This window comes from Strix aluco, chromosome Z (genome assembly GCF_031877795.1).
Source record: "Strix aluco isolate bStrAlu1 chromosome Z, bStrAlu1.hap1, whole genome shotgun sequence".
NCBI classification, from domain to species: Eukaryota; Metazoa; Chordata; class Aves; order Strigiformes; family Strigidae; genus Strix; species Strix aluco.
The window spans coordinates 82,642,882-82,664,034 of NC_133971.1; the positions used below are offsets into that span (position 1 = coordinate 82,642,882).

General features: G+C 38.4%; 1 protein-coding gene across 1 annotated transcript in view; it reads right to left on the minus strand.

Moving 5' to 3' along the window:
- The window catches only part of PLPP1 (phospholipid phosphatase 1), a 68,751-nt gene that overhangs the window by 35,991 nt on the left and 11,607 nt on the right, over positions 1-21,153 (minus strand). Inside the window, exon 2 of the mRNA XM_074811723.1 lies at positions 2,479-2,630. Within this exon, the coding sequence (XP_074667824.1) occupies positions 2,479-2,630 (152 nt within the window). The remainder of the gene's footprint in view (positions 1-2,478; positions 2,631-21,153) is intronic.

Below are 21,153 nucleotides of genomic sequence, written 5' to 3' on the forward strand. Positions count from 1 at the left end.
CGGCAGCTCTGCACATTAAGGCAAACAGACAATCCCATCAGATGCATGACACTGAAGTTTTATACCCTGCACCATACTGAAACATGGACTGAAGCAGAGAATCACCACAACATGGACTAAAGCTGAAAAAGTTTTCAGTAAAGTAGATGTTGGTAGGCTCTTATACAGAATCTACCTATCCCAGAGAATAACCTCTTAATGAAGACAGTTGAGCAGAAATATTACAGCCATGACTAATAAATAATGAATCCCTTTTAAAGAACACTGCTGCAAAATCTGCAAGAAGGTCACTTATCTCGGTTGAGCTGACAAAAAAATTAGGTGATGTCAATGCAGCTTCTTCAATGGATGCAGACATCAAAGAGTATTTCATCTTCAAGAATCTGACAAAGCATTGAGTAGAAGACACCAACATTTGCTTTTACCATTAAAGCAGTCTTGACAGAAAAGCCTGACTTCACAACTAAAAGACAGTCCCTGATGTTACAAAGGTAACTTTGTTAGCTAAATGTTCATACAGGCTCATATGTAAATTGGATAAATGCAGGATAAAGAGGAGTTGGATAAAGAGGAAATGCATCCATTAAAATTACTATATTCACTGAAGCCTTTTCTAACTCTGGAAGTCCCTGAGCTGCAATGGCTAGTAGCAAAGTACTTGAGGGCAAAACATTAATCTCTGCTTGCTCTGTTTTTCTGTACTTCCTCACTCATCTGTTTTAATCACTGCTAGAAATGAGGCTAGACGGACTTCAGTTGTAACCAAGTACTGTTGCTCTTAAGTCATATTGACTACCAGTGGTAGTAACAGGGTGGAAAAAAACAGTCCTATCTTAAAAGGCAAAATCTTTTAGCATAAACCACTTGCCAGTTAATAGAACAAAACCCCAAGTTTTATCTGCTCCAGAAGTATTTCTGTAAGTTTTTGAAGCAGTTTTTCCAAGAAAAGGAGAACTAGGTAAGTCACAGTTTTGATTCCCAGCCCCACATTTCTACAGTATGAAACAAAAAATTCCACCTGAGAGCAAACATTAGGTACAAGTTGACCTTTATGTTGGAACCTAGATAAAAATCCATGCAGTCCTTATGCAAAAAACAGTTAGATTGACATAATATCCCTCCTGATTTTAACCCATTAGCCCAGAGAAACAGCTGGCCACTACTGAGGTTTACATTTAGCTACTCCTCTTCCAGCTTTGATTCCTAAAATATACTTGGATAAACATTTATACACCTAAAAATCTTATTTGGCATAAAAGACTTTTAACTTTGCTCAAAGTGTAGCTCTGCTGAGCTTGGATGTCACCCAACAGAGCCATGAGTGGAGTCTGAAGCTCTTTAGCACATCTGGACAGGGATCTTGAAGTCCCCATTGAAGTGCCATTGTGGGAACTAAAATGCAGTCCCATGAAACTTAGGACACAAAATGGTTAACTGATGAGGTCCAGCTCTCCCCTCTGCCCATGCCCAAGGACATGCCTGCAGCACTGACGCTGTATTCTTCCAAGAGCCATTTCACTCAACATAGCTCGAAGAAAGCTGCTCTTTTCTGCCAGGTTAAGGAATTTCACTAGCTTATCCTGGGTCAGACAAGCAGCCAGAGGTGGCAAAAGACAGGGTAACAGTGGGACCTCAACTTTTGCCCACAGTGAGCTATTAGGCTAGCTCAACTGACAGTATGCAATTAAATCTTAAAGATACAGAGTCACTATATGCTTGAACCAGTTCAACTGATCTAGGACCTGTGGTCCAATAGGGAGATCCCAAACTGGCAGTTGCAGAGGCAATCTCTTCAGCTCTCTGATATGGTGCAAAAACAAGGGAAGAACCACCCCATTTTCAACCAGGGTGAAAGCAAGAAAGTAAGCCCTAGCATTAACTCAAACACAAATGGGCCCAGTGTTTTATTCAGATCTTTGGGGAAATGTCCAGGGAAAAACTCCCTGGCTACTTTTTTTTTTCTAGTTATGCTTTTGATGTGTTCTGATTGGACGCCACAAGAACTTAGTATCTGTTGTTACACTTCCACACACAGAAGTATTTTCAAAGACTCTGTGGCAGATTAAAAAAGAAAAAATCTAACTTAATAGGTCATGCAAACTCATATTCTGAAAGTAGTAGCTCCCCAAAATAGAGAAGCTTGAGACAGTCATTTAAGATACATTAGTGTTATTCTTAACTGATATGGTAAGGGAGGAAGTTTTTATTGATCAGACTATAGAATTAGTCACCACGGTTCTGAGTTATTCTTTTTCTAGTCTATAATTCTAGTAGTTTGACCTCAATTAAAGAAAACCTTTTAGTAATTCTTGCCAGAACACCATTTCTACTGCTTTAGCACCTGGTCTAATGACATTATTTTAAAGTTGAGAAATCTTATAGAATACAGTTTTAGAAGTCTGTATCAACAGATTGCCCCTCCTCCCTCTTCCCCACCCCCACTGAAATCAAATGCAATGAAGAGAAGTTTTAACTTACAACAATTATACTGAAAGGAATAATTATTCCTGCTAACAACTTATAAGAAATGGTGTCCTCTTTGTATGGATACCGGATGGATTCATCACTACAGAAAACTCCTCTCTGGAAGGGGATACGTCTTGAATTGAGAATTGCAAAAGGCAAGCCAGCTAGCAAAAAGGAATAAAAAAATACATTACAAAAGCAACACAAACTCTGGCGATGATTATACCCCCGCATTTCCAAAGAGAAGCGCATAAAGAGGAACAGGCATGCAGCAAATTAGGAGGTTATGCACTTCCTTTGGCCAATGACTACTGCCTTGTCTTTGCAGCTCCCAGGAAGGACTGCTGAATGAAGGAGAGCAGGACAGGATTCCTCTCACCTTTTTGATCCAAAATTTCTCACCCATTTGTGGCACATCAAGTATGGAAGCATGCCAAAACTGTGATTGAGTAAACAGTTCGGTGGCAACCACTGAGTTGCTCAATCTGCTGCTACTGCCACAATTTTCGACTGTTCCTTTATATTCCAGTGAGCAACAGTTGCCCCTTTATACCTTCTCTGGAGAGCTTTACAAGTCAGAAGAGCATAAATTACATTCCATGAAAGCAGAAAAGGGGTGCTTCCCAGGGAGTGCAAGTGCAGAGGAAGTTTTCAGGAAGATATGGAAAAGAGGTAAAATTATACATGCATGTGAACCCCTTACTTCCACACACACTGGATTGTTCCCTGGAACAATGTGGTCACTGCACAAACCCTACAGTCTCAGGGCATGGAGATTTTACTCCCCTCTCTTCCACAAAAGAGGAAGCCTTTGGCTCATCCTAAACTCAAGAGAACACAAGATTAAGGCACACAATGCTTTGTGCTATTGCACCTCAAGAGACCTGCAACACTAACCAAAACTAGTCATTTGAACAGCAAAGTTTAAAAAAGCTTAATAGGATACAAATTACTACAAGTAATAGAATCAATTTTTAAACCCTGATCCTCCTTCGTTGACACACATACATCATTTGCACAATCTGTTTGTGTACAGGGATGAATACCCTCAGAAAGAAATAGCTGTATGGAAAAAAAAAAGAAGCGTGGGACTATCAAGAATGTTCAACAAAACAATAAATTATCTTCTTTAAGTTAGGGATGAACAGCACAATGGCATTAAAGTGCTTAAAAGCCTGGATTTTGTGCTCAAAATTCAGCAGTATTGCACATAAAGTACATACCGAGTTAGACAACAAAAATCATCTGGGGGAGACAATCCTAATCTACCAGTAAATGGATCAGAAGGATGAAAAACAGCCTCCTTTCTGCCTGCTAGAGAAAGATGTTGCTGTAATCTCAGTTCTCTCCTCAGGACCTCAGTGTCAAGGCACAGCCCACCTGTTCCTTTCCATATATACAACTACACCCACCTTAGTGTGTACAAACAAAAGTAAACATGGAAACAACAGAAGAAAAAGTAATTATTAGCAAAAGATACCAACCAAACAGTAAAAGAACTGTTAGAGAAGAAAAATACTAAGTTACACAGTCAGGATTTACAATAAGAAAAAAAGAATACCTAGGATGCTTTTCAACCCTCTTCCTGCTTTAACCTCCACCCATGAAGTCCTTCAAACTAAGCCTGACTCCTGGGCGCATCTCAAATGAGACATACTATGGTTTCACCAATGATTTGCTATGAATTTTGTTCTTCACATCATAAAGTGACTGCTTAAAAGAATCTTTCAGTTTGAAAACAGACACAGAAAAACAAATAACAAACTAATAGCTCAAAGTGAAAATTTCCTTGAGGTGACCGCTGACAAATGACATACAGCTTTCTTCCATGACCAAGCAGTCATGGGCTTATCATAACACCCATGTATTCCAGCTAAGTCGCAGAGAATCATGTAGCTTCTGTACTGTTACAGTCATAGAATCTATAGCATTCTCCCTTCTGAAAGTGGCTGAAAAAAACACTGTCACTGTGAAGCGGGGTTGCTTCCAGTTCCACACTAGTGGGACTACAACTGACCTAGCTCTGGAAGCTGTCCAAGCACACCAACAAAGCAGAAGGATAGCAGAACAGGCTAAGAGCCAAGCCAGAGCCTCGCCAAAACACTGAACCATTCAGACATGAGCCGCCACAGAGCCCTGGAGCAGTACTCTGCAGTAACAGTGCAAAAACACAGCCCTTCCTACCAGGAAAAAAAATCCCTCTCGCTTTCTCCTTAATAGTACAAATAACAGGGTTTTTTAAAGCGCTACAGCCAAGACCTCATTTCTGCTCTCCCCTTGTGTTGGTATTGTGACAGTATGTCACAATATATAATCAGTTGTTTAGTATTTAGCTAGCTTGTGCAAAGGAGGAGGCAGAAGCAATGTGAGGTCATGGTGAGGGAAGGTGATTTGTCAACATAATGCCATGGTGCATTTCCAACACCATTTATTCTACAAAATATGTATGGAATGAAAGCTTCATCCGTTGCCCTGCACACATACTAACGTCCAAGATCGAAGACTGTATATTTGAGAAAAGTGTATTTTTCACATCTCCACAAGTGGAGCATGAGGCACAAACAAATAAGAGTCTCTTGATTATTTACAGGTTTGCATCTTTAGAGTAGGTAGTTTTAATCATCATGGTAAAGCAGTTACTCACAAAATTAAATTTAGCCTAGAAAAACCTTACCACAGCTTCAGCACACTGCCACAAATACTTGCGATCATAGTTAGGTGATGTCACTGACATCACATCACCAGCTCTGCATCATCCTTTTTAAAGACCTGCTCTATGAATAATGTTATCGTGGTGTCTTAGTCCTCATTTCCTCCTACCCACACCTGAATATTTCAGCTGGGGTTATTCAGGTGTTGGGGGGGCTTTTTTTTATGTAATTACCTCCTGCTAAATCAGAAATGGAAAGCAATGGTATGCAGATAATGGGAATGAAGTCCATCATGCAGCAACAGCATGTGCTTTTCCATGTAAAGAGAAGCTGCTTGAAATGTGTGCTCACTCTTCAACAATATTGAAATTGTTATGTAATTAGTCTGTAATTGCTTGCAGCACCTTCCTATATCAAGACCATGCAAACAAAATACCAAACAACTCTAAGTTTGGGGGGTTTCTGTAAGCAAGTAAGAACCAGCTAAAATATGTTATTAAAATTCCTTCTTTTTCGTAATTTTTCCACCTCTATCTGAAACCAATCCCACGTTGCAAATTAAGAAAGAGAACTTTATAAACAGTTTCCTGAAGTCATAACCAATAAAATTAGGTAAGACAGTATGAGCCTTAAAATTCTAGGTATCTGGTTTGAAGTAACAATTAATTGGAAGAGCTATGAACTGAAATACAATACTGCTAAAAAAGCATATACAGTAAACTTCATGAAGTGTTTCTTCAGTTTCCCCCAACTGTATAACGTATTTTAAAAGTAATTCCACCAGCTCTTTGTCAGCATGTTTCAGTGCTGAAAGGAGATGTGCTCCATGAAAGCTTGAGATAAAAGGTTTAATTTCTAAAAACATATTGCAGTAAGATTGATCAGATTGACTTAACACTGTTAAACTGAAAACTAAAGTCACAGAACTACAACATTTGTAATTTACCTTCTGCTCAATCCAAGGCAGTTGTTAGACTGAAAAACCATGCCAATACTGGCTTTTGATGTCTTTTCGGTTGAAGTACTCTCCAATGTCAATACCTACTCCCTCAGAACACACTCCATACAGGTTTAATTTACTTCTTTTAAACACACATGGATTGGCTTCACTATTAGCTGGTGGGAGGGGGGAGAAAAGTAGAAGTCAAACCAGAGGGGCAGCAACTCCTACTGTTTCTGTCAGGTGAAGCCATTAAGAAAAACATCTCAAAATACTTACAGGTTTTGTTCTGTTTTAAATGAATCTGCAAAGTCTGGTTTTGTAGAATTTTAAGGGTTTTTTTTAAAAAAACCAAACCATTTGTGAAAACAAATCAAAGTTATTTCAAATATATAGTTTAAGTACTTCCTGCAGTGCAAGCCTCTCTCCCCCAAAGACAGTGCAGAGACAGGGAAAAATAGTTTGGCTTTTTCATTAGTATAGGCAGGACAAACAAGCAGAAGAACCGGCATAAGCGATGAAAGAGGCAAAGCCTCTTAGCAAGTACAACAGTAGGGTTTCCCTATAGTTGCGATAGACATGTTACTTTTTTTACCCCAAGAGGTATCATAGTTTCATAAGACAGGAATAAGTTTTTGCATCATGGTAGCGGGACTGGATATGAGTGAAGAGACTAAGTTATATTTGTCTTTATAATGGTACAACTATCATTAGTGTCAAGGTCTTCCCAAATACAAATGAAGAACAAATTTCAGTAGTAGTATAGGACATGGTGTACTTCATTGCCAAAAGATTTATCCACATAAAAGTCTATAAAGTAGTTTCTCAGGAAAAGTAGCAAAGATTCAACAGCAGATCTCTGGGAAAAGAGATCCTGCTCATCTGCCATAGTCATGTGTTGCCACAGTAAAAGAAAGGTCCTGCTTTTTCTAGAATTATCCTTTTTCCCCTAAACAAGCTACAATTTCTAAGGGCAGAGTTTGTCACCTTAAAAAGAAGAACTAGTAAAAATTAGTTGGTCTCAGTTTTACATGAAAGTAGAAGAAACTGGGGAGTTTAAATACTCCTTTTAAGTGGAGATGGCAGAGGGTCATTAAAGGCTCTCTACTGAATACCTCCCATATGACAATACCAAAAAGCATCCCTAATGTATACTTCATTTCCCAAGTCAATTGTAACACAGTGAAGAAATTGCCTAGAGGAAAGATGACAACAGGTTTGTTAAGAGGAATTATAAGGTTGGGAAGAGGTTACCAGTAGGGTAATCTCAAGGATAAAGCCAACAAACTAGTGGTATGCAGTGCCTATGCCAGCATCATTAATGAATAACTAGTAGATGTACTGCTGACAGAGCTGGCAATTCTGATACTGTGGAAGATCAAGGTCAGCCAGTTCTGCCTGCAAAACAACTCTTAAAGACTGAAGCGAGAGACCAGATGGAGATTTGCGGAGTAATGAGTTCAGAGTCATGCACTTGGGAGGCTGAACAGCTCTGATGAGCTGGGAGCTTGTCAGTTCGAAACAGGAGGGGAAAATAGTGTCTGCTTCCCATGGTTGTTGTTCATCAATATAACAGACCATTAGAAAAGTCTTTCCAAAGGCTTTAACACTGTTAGCCACCTGACGAGAATTTCTTCTGAAACAGCATTCAATCAGAACTTGCAAAAATGTTTGTTTTTCATTAAACTGCCTTAAATGCAGAGAGAGGACTGCTAAGGTACATTCCTCATCTCAAAGAGCTAGAAAAGTTGGGTTTTGCACAGTTCAACAGAATGTAAGGGTGGTAAATCAGCTAATTGCATAGGCAGTGGCTACCAGAAAAAAAAAAAAGAGCAATACTTATCCAACAACAACCAAGAATTAAGGAGCTGCAAATACAGTTGGCAATAAAGACATTCGTAGTGAGGGAGATATACAGGCCTCTGAAACAGGCTTTCAGTCCGAATGCAGGGGTAGAAACACAAGTAGCTCAACTGATAAGACTAAGTATTTTAAACAATTATAGTACACTTGTCCAATAGTCTGGCTCACACAGTATAATGGATTAGATTTCCTTACAAGCTGAAGTGATTTCTGACCAGTTATGTTGAGGTTTTATTCTATGAATATCCTGTATAACACAGGTTTATTTCTCTCCATGTTACTAATTTTGATTAGGTTTCTACACTGTTACTGGGCATGAAGTTGATCTCTCCACAGAACTAAAAGCTACCACTCTGGTGAAGAGAAAGAACATCACATTATATGCCACCCTCAAGTTGTCCTTTCCACTCTCCTCAGGAAGGACATGACTTGATATTGATCTAAGCTGTATTTCACCAGCCATGTCATTCCCATGTTTTGTATTTACTGCTGTGAGTACCCTGCTCTGCTGCCTCACTGCATACACTCTCCTCCAGGGCATTTATGACTCTACTGAGCAGACTGCTGGAAAGCTCCACTTGGTACCTTCCTCCCTCGTTAAAGACAGGGAGCACCTACTCCTACTGTCAATTTCTCACATTTCAATGAATTATTTATATATTTAAGGTTTCCTCATCTAATCCCATGACTATTCAGTTTCCTGGTGAAGTAATCATTTGAATGTACAGATCAAATAATGAGTTATTTTTTTAATGCTGCCTTTAGCCCAAGTACTCCATGCTCCTGGTTCATTAAAGGGATTAGAAAGAGAATAGATGTGATTGACACCAGGAAACAGTGGATATGTTTCAGACAAAATAGCTTTAAACATCTGTGCTTAAGTAGTGGGTAGCAATAGTCTTTCTCCAGAATTTAGAAACAAAAGAAATTTTGAAAGATTTCGCTCTTTTCTCCCAGCACTTCAAGAAAAGCCACCACCACTTTCATGCTATTATCTAATACCAACTTCATTAGTGTAGCTTTAAACCAGAAGTGACACCTAGACTTGTTATTAAAACAAACACATAAATAGTATTTTTGAGGTCTAAGTCTCCTTACACCAGAAATTAAGATAGAAAGCAGAAGTTAACATCTCCCATGAATGTGCTGTAGAGATTCATTACTAATTGCATCAGCAAAAACATCCATAGTATTCATTTGTACAACACCAGAAATCCTGCCTAAAAAAAAAAAGCATTTTGTGAAAGCTCGGTTAAAACTTCTGAGTTGAGTATTACTCTGTATAACTGCTCACATTCCACAGGGGTTGGTTATGGTATTATACAGCTCATTGCAGATTAAGTTAAGACTTCGGCTTCTCCTCAGTACCACAACAGCGCTACTTTACATTTCTTAAAAGGAGCTTTAAAGTTCAGGAGGGCACCTAGCAAGAAATATGCTTATACCATCACTCCACAGTTCACCAAGATCAATGGCTGCATTTTGTTATTCAACTTTCTCCAGAAAAGATGGATAAAAACCATCTCTCTGCATGAGCATTTCACTGCTCAAGGCAGAAGAGAAAGAGATACAATGGGGTGAGCCAGAGGAAGGGAAACAGAAGAGGCAGCCAAAAAGGAACTTTCCCTCTCTTCCACTTACTTTCCCTGTTGCTCATCTCTGGTTTCTGGTGCAGTCCCTTCCCTTTTTTGCCACCCCCTTGAGTCTCTGGTCTAAGTCCTGGATGTCAACAGCAAGTTATTAGTAACTAGGTATGAGACTTAAGGAAAAATCTATGCCACAGACTGGTTGGGGGTTTTTTTGCTTAGATGACAAGACTTAAATATTTAAAGTTGCAACTCCCTCTCCCTACGTTTCTCCCTATTCCATTTTACCCTTTTAAAAACAACTCCAAACCACTTGGCTTTCTTATAGTTATGACCATGCTTCACTCAACATTTTAAAAGCCCTTGTTTGGAGCTCTTTCCACTGTCAGGCTGCCAACTATTTTACTGTTTCACACACTGCATGCATTTTTCATCACTGTATTAACAAACGTATCTGAAGGATTGAGAACAGTACAATATTCAAGTCCACAGGCTTAACAAGCAAGTAGCTGCAATTTATTTAAAATGAACTGCATCTGGTAAGAGTATCAAACTGGAAGTGGTGCTCCTCAGATCTTTCCTCATCTGACTTCAAACCAAGCTCACCAGAACACCCTTGCCATGGATTGGGGAGAAGCGGGGCCAAAGCTGGATGCAGCAACTGCCATTTCTCAGCCTCTGTCCCCCACAGCACTGATCTCACCCATGAATTACTCATGAATTCAACCAAAGTGCATCACCCTGTGCATTAACCCTTCACATAATATAAACATGGGTTGTACGAACAGTTAGTATCAAGTAGAACTCATGCCAGATTATGAAGTTCAACAGCATTGCCTAAAAAGATTTCCAGTGCCATGAATATACCAAAAAAAAATGAAGATAAAACATTACTCTCCTTTTCAAAAAGTTTACCAGGTAAGAGGCAAAGTCTTGTTCAAAGCACAATAAAATTATTAATACATAACCTGAAAGTTAAGTTAAAGGATGCAAAAGTCCACTCTAGTATCAAACAGCAGGTTTGATTTTGATTAGTTGCAAAACTATCAGCAGTGGGCCACAAAGCTTTGACACTGCTGCAGAAAAATGAAGTGCACATCTACCAATTTAACAGTCTTCAATAGGTTTCATTACAGTCCCCTGCTTTACCAGGCTCTACCACAGCAGTAGCTACATTCGTCCCTCAAGAAACATGAACTAGCCCAGTAAGTGCTTATGTTATTAATCAAATAGGTCCTTTCAGTAAAAGTTTCCCTGCAAAATGTACCCCTTTCACAAACAAAGCATAAAAGATTAGTTTCTTTTGCCAGAAAAGAAGTGAGATTGCCTCCAGAGTATGATTGTGCTAATCTGTAGAAAGGAAAAGTTACAGTCACAACATTGATGCACGTGGTAGAAGGAGATGTTTCTGAAAACATTAAACCTAATGCCTAACACATTAAAGCTGGCACAGAAGCAAAGTTACATAGGTCCCTTTAGGGAAGGCATTATGACACTGAAGACATTAGCCTTTGCCAAATCAAACTAAGAATGTTTTGGTTTTGTTATCTGAAGTAGAAGACAACATGACCTGACCACCTAAATATCTTTTGGATGTGTTTAAGGTGGAGAAATTAAGTCCTACAGGTCCATAACATTCCTTTCTCTGAAAGAAGTGCCAAATAGCAGAGCTCATCCCAGGGGAGTGACTTATTCAAAACTCTGTACTACTACTGAACACTTCACCTGTCAGAAACATCAGCATTTGCATTACCTGTTTTAGTAGCAACAGCTGTGGCAAACTACTTTGTTCCCACAAACTCGATGTGGCACTTTGGCTGAGTTAGAAGAACTGAACTCTTGTCCTCTAATGACTCAGTCCATCATATAGAAAGTCACCAGTGTGTTGCGTCCCTTCACCTCCTGAACCTCTGTTCAAGGCAAAGCTTTGGTAGGCAACTACAGAAACCCTGCTCAGAACCTAGCATGAGGAGCAGATGAAACTCAGCAACTCTTGAGTTGCTCCATTCTTCTGCTTCAGAGAGGCCTCCTTTGCTCTGTGCTTCTCCTTCCCTCAATCACACCTACCCTTCGATCTAAGAGTAGCTATACGAGTGTCACTGAAGACAGCAGTTTTAAGAAGCAAGATGACTGGAGGAAGAGGAAATTGATCTGGAAAAGAGGTCACCAGAAAAGACCAATGGAATAGAACACATGCAAATAGGCATGGTTGGACCTCACTGCAAGAGAAAGACACTGACATTAATTTGTCATTTATACTTGGAAGAGCCAATCTCATGCAGACAGCTAAAGATCAACAACAATGCGAGACAAAATACATCTACTTAAGAGATTAATTTCAAAATATTCCTAGAGTTGCAATCTATAGACACTGTCCCCTGACTAGTCATGGCTTTTAGACTGTTCAGAATTACTTTCTAAACATCTCTGAAAAGACTTTGGAAGGTGGAAGTATCAGAAGTATCTTCTGGGTTTCTTGAAATGTCAGTCATCATGGATGTGTGCTGCTCCAGACACTGGCCTAGACATCAAAAGATATTCATTTTTCTAGAGCACTACCAAGGCTTGAGTGTAAGTCTCCAAAAATTCTAATACAAAGTTATGCTTACCATCCAGACACAGAAAACAATTTGGAAAATTATGAAGTATCAAACTATGAAGCGGCACTTGCAAAAGAATAAACATGAGTTTTTCCCAGACATTTTATTTCCTGATAACAGGTGGCAATAGGAGCAGAAAGAGTTCAGTGCTATAAATGGAATTGTAAAAACATTTTTTTTTAAAGAATATCCCTGCAAGTTTCTAACATGTCTTATAAATCTTCATAAAATGTTCTGAAGACAAGTAAATGTTCAGGCAGCCTAGTTTTTTATGCACAAAGAGACTTCTTAATGAAATATTTATGCCTTACTCATTACTGTAGGTTTTGGTTTGTTTGGGGGTTTTTTTGAAGGTGTTCTATATTCCACTATGGGCCTACCCCATCAACTGAACCAGACAAGACCTTTTATTATTATAAAGCAAGATGGCCAGGCCATTTCTTACTGCATTCTGAAGACAAGCAAGATGTTAGTACAGCAGGGGCATATGCATAATAATATTTTGAGCATTTCTGCTGAGATTTCATGAGGCTTTAGAGACTGAGGACTAAATAACTGGATCACCAATACCTGTACATTGTTGAATGCTAAGGGGAAGGGTTATAACCATTCTACTACTCAATTAACCATTCTTTTTTTTTTTTTCCATGTTACAGATGTGATTCCTTTTCCCTCCCTTAGCTTCCTACCACAAGTTCTTCCTTCTGTTTTGTGATGTGACAAAGCTGAGGTGTAAGTCCTTCTTAGGAACAAGTATCCTGTTGAAGGTAGTCTTTGATTAGGGAAAAGTTTGCACAAAAGTGCAATTTATCAACTCTTATTTCACAGTATTAGACCCAATTTTTACTGTCAATTCCTTCATTGAGAAGCCTGTTCCCTTCAGGAACATCTCAAGTCAGGATAATGTTTTTTACTAGATGTGGGATAATCGGTGTCACTGCCCAATAAGCTTTCATGAGCCAGCTGTGTCCCTGCTGAGGATATTGACTTTGGAACATGCTACTTCCAAAAACTTAAGTTGCCTTGGAAAAAGTTTCAAGCCTCCATTGAGTCAGTCCAAAACAAATTGGAATGTCAGATTCTTCTGCTCCCAGACTAATCAACTTTCCCTGTCCATTTTGAATAAAGGCAAGCTTAAAGCTAGAAAGCATTCACAACTGGAACCCACTTTCAACTCAGTAAGTTGTAAAAAACCAGATCTTAAAATCTCTAGCTCTATACACCTCATCCTAGCTCTACATTTTCAGTAACCATAAATGATTTTTCACCTATTGCATGAGGCTGAAGAACTCCCTAAATCTAATATTGAGACTAAGAAAGCCAGTTAGGTTAATTAACTACACAGAACAGTAATATACACACTACAGTGATTATTTTCTCACGAGATCCCAGAAAATCTGTGTTGTTTTAAGGTTTGTAAAATGTTCAGACTGAAGAAAACTGATCTGGATAGCCTGTATTGTTGTTACAAAACTACAAGTGCTTTAGAATTTTTTTTTTTGCCTCTCAGCATAGAAGCCAGAAGTGATTGTTCCAATTATATACTTGATCCCCTGCACAAAGACAAGCAATAAAAATTCACTGTGTGAATGCTACAAGAGTATCATAGAAGAAAAAATATCAGAATAGACTGGAATCAGTGACAAGTCTAATCCTAGGTTATCATTTTAGATACCTTGGCAGCTAAAGTTACAATAGCTATCCAAACCACTCCTTAGATGTTTACACTTTTAAGTAAATTAACTGTAAGTCAGGTGTTTCTCCACTGCTTTAGAGAGAAAAAAAATGCTTTCTCAACTGACTTTCTGTTACAGGAAGAACTTCTTCTAATCTAAAAATAGAAGATAAAAATACCAATCAATTCAACAGATTATCTAACTGCAACTGAAATGCCTCTTTAAAAGTCCAAAATTCCACAGACCTGCAATTGCTAGTTTCCCTGTGTATGTACCAGTTAAGGTACACATGAACTCTACTGGAAAATAAATTTTCCTGAAATTGTGCTGAGGATATATGTCAGTACATGTCAAAATTACAAACTTCAGACTGTTTTCCTCAAAAGTGGACTGTTGTGTCTACCATCTATTTACTGCACAGGACTAATGCAAGCTTTAATAAATAAGCATTTAATGGAAAAACAGAGTAAAACATGTAGAGGTTCTGCAGATTTCTGTTTACTCGTTTTAAACAATAGCTTCCATCCTTAAACTAATTTAACATACACTTCTTACTTATTAGTTTAGCACATACATTTATCAGAAGACCAAATATTATGGCCATCTCCAATACAGTTTGGTCAACCACTACAGGCAGAAACAAGAAGATGCAGTTTCAGGTTCAAGACTATTCTGAATAGTTAAATTTTGGTTCTCTAAACCAGCTCAAACTTTACTAAAAGCTCAGATACAAACAGGGTTAAAATAGTTAGAAAAGCCTACTGAAGAGTTAACTTGTTCTTTGTAAAAATCACGTGGTCTTGAAAACACTGAGCCTCTTTTTTACAGGCAACTAGATTTTCAGCCTCTGTATCCCATTTTGAAGGGTTTAAAGAGTCACCACATTTTTTCTAAACCTAAGACAACACACTGAGTGCAAATTAGACTTATTTCTGTAGAAAGTATATGGAAGCAACAGTCATTAGTTATAGGTTTCCGTACTCCACTACAGTGCAAGTTTTAACATCACAAGCGTTTAAGCTGTCAGACTAACCCATTCTGAACAAAAGATGTATTTTATTCCACAGCATTTTGGAAGCCTGTAGCATTTTTATCCCCAGTGATAAGAGCCTGGACTAACACAGTTTAAATTCTCATCTCCATTTTTTTCTGCTCCTAAAACAAATGAGATTAGCAATACTAGCAGTTAAGAGATTAGTCCCAGATTTCCTGGGCAAACAAAGTAGCAACAGCATCTTTCACATGCATATGACTATACATATATGGGATTTTGCCTATACAGACTGTCTTCAACTCAGTCACAGTGCTGAACTCTTGAAAGGCATACATTTTACTCCCATCACCAAAGCTCCCTATATATTAGCTACTTACAGAGAAAATGGGCAGGGTGAACCCCACTGTGTAGAGGACAGTGGATGTGATGGTACTGTCATGGAACGGATACTTGATGCTGTCATCATTACAGAAAAAGCCTCTCTGATACGGTTTTATTTTTGCCAAGTTTAGAACACCAAGGGGTAAGCCAGCTGTTGGGGGAAGGAAAACAAAAAACAAAAACAAGAAATACATGTGGTTAAATTAAAAAAAAATCATTTTTAAACATGCATGGAGGAAGCTACCAAACATGCAAAACTCAAGTTTCCTATGTATCATGCAATGCACACACTTACCAAATCATGTTTATAGAAATGTATCTCTTCTAGAAGTCTACAGAAGGACTCTGAGGTTGCCCACCAGATACAGAAGTTAAGAAAGTATAAAGTTCAAAGTCCTTTCATCAGTAAGGTGAGTTGCCACACACTGAACCAAGATTACGCTTAAGAAAAGCATTTGCCACTCACATGACTGAATAGTTATTTGAGGGCAAGCTGCCTTTTGCACCCCCTCCTTCACCACCACCTCACAGCATTGAAATGTAACTGAATTACCAGCCTTGTTCTGTACATTGTAATCTGGTCAGTGTTTACATAGAACAATACAAAAAAACATACAGATTTTGTTGTAGTTAGGGAGTTAATTTCATGCAAGTAGTTTTCATGCAAGTAAGGGGAACACTTTGAATGGACTGCATCAAGGTAATGAGATCTATACTTCTTAAGAGTTGCATTTACACAGCTTTGTATGCTTTGGAAGATTTCTGCATGAAAACGACTAAATTATTAACATGGGAACTGAGACTTGGGTACAAATTATAGCTCTCTGAACTTACACTGTGTGAGATATTACCTACTCCTCCTCTTACAAGTTCTCTTCCACTATACTGGTAGACACGTCAAAGAAGCCATCAAGACCTCTGACAATTACATTCAGGTCTAACTTATTTCTGATAAGAATCAGCTAGAGAATAGACATTTGCAGGAGCAATGACCTCAGGAAATCCAAGTTTGTAACTTTATGTTCTCATCCTCCCCCTTTCCTTTGTTCCCCTGAGCAAGTAATAGATTAACATTGGATAAATTAGGCAATGCTCTAAGAATTGCAAAATCCACAAACAATAACAAAGGTAGATTTTGGTTTAAAACAAGGTAAAAAAGGGCAAACTAAACTGTATTTTCCCCAACATCCAGGTAATATGCAATTCTGCATATAGATATTATATATAAATTAGATGGTAAGTGCTATTACTGAAGCAGAAAAGATATCTCATGATATAAACAAACTGCTGTACTGAGAACAAAAAACATTTCAAAGAAGTTCAGATGATGTGAGATTGCTTTGATTTCTGGTGACGCTTAAGACAACTATCAGATAAGTCACTTAAAGGGGTTTTAAATAAGCTTATTCCTATATACTTCATCAGAAGACATCAAGAGTGAAACAGTAGGAACAGAGTGATAAACCCTGATCCCTTCTTTGACCTGCTAAATCACAGCGCAAAAGCTCATTAAGTGCATATTGAAACTGTGTATGTGCTTCCTAATACTCCAACTCCCAACTTCTCTTCTAAGAAAATTGCTATGGTCACAGAAGGCATTTTGTCAGTAATTTAAAGCCTCCTATGGAGCAGAGAGTAATTTTTTCCACAAAACATCTGAAATCCTAAGGACTGTCCACACTTAGCCTTAACAACCAGGGATGCTGATGCACCAAAGCACTTCAGCAGATGCTTACCATCCTGTATAGCAAAACTGAACAAAAATGCAAATGGCACTATGCTTGTTCAACTTTAAGCACAAAGTTTTTCATAAAGTAGGACGATATACCTTCAAATCAACAGCATCTCAAAGATCCCTCTCCCTCCTCTGCTTTAATGATTGAAAAGGAGCTGGAACGTGACAGAATGCAAATGGCAGAAGTAGCCGAAACAGAATCACAGCCCTTCAAATACAAAGCACACACTGAAGAACTCTGAAAGTTCACTTGGATCAAAGGACACTGCTGGATGTTCACATGTCTGGAGCCAATTTTTAGCTCCACTTGAGGCCATGGCAAGATTCCACTAATGTAAGTCAGAGCCCATGTTTCCTGTCGTTATCTCTGCTATTGCATACCCAGCGTCAGGATGATGGAGTGGCAAATCCATTACCTATTTGATACAATCCTATCTTCTCAAACAGGTCACCAGATTTTCACATACGGAAAATATATCACATCCTCATGGTTAATTTAAGCAGCAGCTTGCAGAAGTTGACTACTTAAGACATAAATACCTCTGTTTTCCAAGAGAAGTTGCTACAACTCAACACCAAGAATTTTCCTGTTTCATTCAGTTACATTTTCAGCCTTCCAGCTCAACCTTTTTAGCCAATATTGCTCAGTTTTTACAAAAAGATTTTGAGGTGTTTTGCCTTGGCTTTTGTTTCTAGTTTTAACTTCATTAGGACAGGCTGTTTCATTTTTACCAGCTGCTGAAATACGTTCTCTAAGTGCTCCAGTTCAGAAAGTAGAAGACACTCCAGTAATTCACTTGCAAACATGACAGAGTTCTTAGCTCAAAAATTCCAAATTTCTTGCCACCAAAGTACACAGGTTTACAGTCATGGGTCATGTTGTTTTTTCAAGGAAGATTTCTTTAGGAACTGGAAGAGATCTATTACATGACTGTACATGAAAAAGAGAAAGTACCCTAAGTTTGACATGCAGTGTTTTAAGCCTACCAGCAAAACAATCAGTTTGAATATGAAGGGGGTTTTTTGTTGTGTAACTGCAGCAGGAGAGAATTACTCTAACCTAGTTAAGACAGAAGCTTGAGGGTTTTTTTTTTTTAATTAGGGAGAATTCCAGACAGTAAGTGCTATGCTCTCAGTTTTTATTAAACAAAGATGAAGGGAACTCAAGATTTAATTCAAGCTTCTCTTCCCATTAAATAGTCATCTGTATGCGAAATTTGTTTATGAAAACTAGTTTGAGAACTTTTAAATAACCAGCAGTTATCCAAATCTTTCTGGTGCCTATATATTTAAATATTTCTCATACATTTTTGTTCCTTTCTACATGTTTCATTGAAAGAAAAAAGAGGCACCTTTTTGTTAAATCAGATTGACTACATTACATAGTACTTAAAAAAGTACTTTGAAAATGTATAATCTAGAGTAGGAATTAAGAAACATATTTGTACTTTCAACCATGAGATTCTGGGAAGGGGGGGGAGGGGGGAGAGGAAAAGCAGCAAATAAAGGGGTCAGATGAGAACAGTTTCACCAAAGTGACCGCAAAATTCATTTGTACAGTCCATAGTAAAAGAAAACAAGAAACTGGTTACACATGTTACACTAACTGCCCATTTCCATTTTTTACATTATTGTTAGAATTCCTACTGCAATCTAAATGATGCATTGCTTTCCAGCAGTGGAGTAGAAGACTTTGTGAAATGGTGTTTAGTTGAACATTAACCTACCCTAAACAAGTAGTAGCATTTTTACTTTACAGGGAGAGAAGACAACACTGCATACATGTAAGCAAATGGTCCTTAAGTTCTCACTATAAGAGAAAAAAAAACACACTAATGTACATTACAGGCCAGTATTGCCATCACAGGTTCCAAGCATCTCTATAACCTTTAAGCAGGCTGACTGTACACTGAACTTCTGAGGAATGCATGTATGTTCAGCTTCATTAGCTTCTACAAACTGGAGAAAAGGGTGACCAAGATCTAGTGAAAGATTACAATGCTAAAATTCAGTCTTGTACATCAACTCTCATGCCTTATCCTCTTCACAGTGTACCTACTCTTCCTTTTTACCTAGCCAGTACCAGCAGTAACCTCTGAGGGTGCTCTTCTGATCTAGGTAACTAGGGATTATAAGGGATCATAGTGGCTCAGTTGTTATTCATATCCTCTAAAACATAACCTTCAGCTGTAAAGAGACAATTCCTTGAAGTTCCCCATGCTTCAGACTCAGAACTGGGGTGCCTCTATTTTCTGTAAGATTCTCTATTTTCTGTCAAGATTTGTCTAGTTGATCTTGTCAAGGACTAGTCACCAACAGGTTCTGTACTGTTTTGCTAGGTAGTAGCAAGAAATAGACAGCAGTCCTCTGATTTGGATTCTCTCCCCTTTAACTATACAGAGAAAACGACCTGATCACTCAAGTGCTCTGGACCAGGTCCATCCAAGACTTTGAAAAGACTGGGAGGTACACTTCTGTAATGCTGACACAAAGAGCTTTCGGGGTTAGTCAGAGTCTACAGCAGAAGTAACAAAGTTGAACAGGAAAAAATACTGCAGAGATTTGAAGCCTTCACCTATGAAAGGAAGGTGAAAAAGATTCATACACATGGAAGAGAACAAAAGCACACACACAGGATGGAGAGGGAGAAGAGAGAGGCAAGACGAATATTTATTACTTGCAGGGAAGAAACAGCCTTAAGTTTTTGGCTAGAACTATAAGAACAGGGCAACACACATTGTACATTGTACATTGAAGCTAAGCCAGCTCATAGTTACATAGGGCTACACTCAGTTCACAAGGAGTTTCCAAATCTTATTTGTAGATTTGAGCCAGTTGTAGTGTAGTTTCCACTAAAAACCTATGGATAATTCACAGTAATATCAACAGCCTTTAGGGAGCTCATATTTAATCACATCTGACTGGACAACATGCCATGACACAAAAATCTGTAAGTAAGGAAGGGACACTAGGAAGGAAGTCACTGTGAGAACAGTTCTGCACCCACAGAAAGGGAATGTCAAGAAAAAACAATACCCAATGAGAGATTAAGTCTTCCTTTGGCAAAAAAAGAAAAAGACTGTTTAATGAAAAAATGTTGATTTCTTATATTTTAAATAATTTTAAGATGAAAACAAAAAAGTCACTTAAGTTCCACAATTTATCCTACAGATGGAAGTGCTAGATACCAAACTATGATCTTTTTACAATGTGTATAACACTGCATTATTATTCTGATTTGTAGCATTTATCACACTTGTAACTTTAGAGTTAGGTGTTTAAATTTAGAGGCGTAAGGAGCTGGATTCTGATACTCAGGTGCCCGTTTGGCTTTGCCAGCAAGTTGCATGGGGTATTTTTCCCTAAACAGGGAAAAAAATAGCATTTATAACTGAATTAGCCTCTTTTGCAGCCAGCAGTTGCCATAAAATATTTAAGACCAGCAACAGAATACTGTTCAAAAGAAGGTAGCTTTAGGGTCTAAAAATACTGTGTTCTACTTAAAATTTAGGAACATTTTCCTAATTAAGTCTATGCACACAGTTTTAGATAGGTCTTCCATTTTAACACTATTTAGGTTTTATATCTGAAAGGAAAAAGACTCTTGAAGATTCTAACCATTTCAGTTATACTGTACCATCTAGTTGAGAAGCAAGTGTGGTGCTCACAAAACCTGGCTACACTGAGCTCAAAGACAACCTAGACTGTCCTGCCCTTCTCCCACCTCTGGCCATCCACCGCTATCCCCTTCCTTGCCACAGCACCAGCTTTTCACACCAACCTGTCCAAAGAAAGGACAAATGCATGCCCCCACAACACAGGTTCTTCAGAAGCACTTGCTCATCTGGCCGAGTGCATGACTGTTAGAGCTGGTAGACATAATAGGAACACATAGCCAAGGGTGTGGAAGAAAGGAGAACAAGGACAGACTGCCCATAGTCTTAGATCAGCTCAAACACCTTGTGAAATTGTTTCCTGGTCAGTGGTTCTTTCTCCTCCACAGTTTTAAGCAGTTGAAAGGAATGTACTGTATTTTTTTGTAAACATCGTTAAATTAATCCAGTTGGCCTCCTTATCTGTGGAAGTGACTGAATCTTCATGTGAGGCTCTGAAAAACTTTAAAAATTGTGTTGGTGTTTCAAATTCTCCAAGACACACAAGACTCCCACCTGGTCCTCAGTCAGGAAGTTCTTCTCATTTAAAGAAATTAATATCTAGAAACCAGGAGAAAGACAGTTACCCTTAAGGGAGACCATGGCAA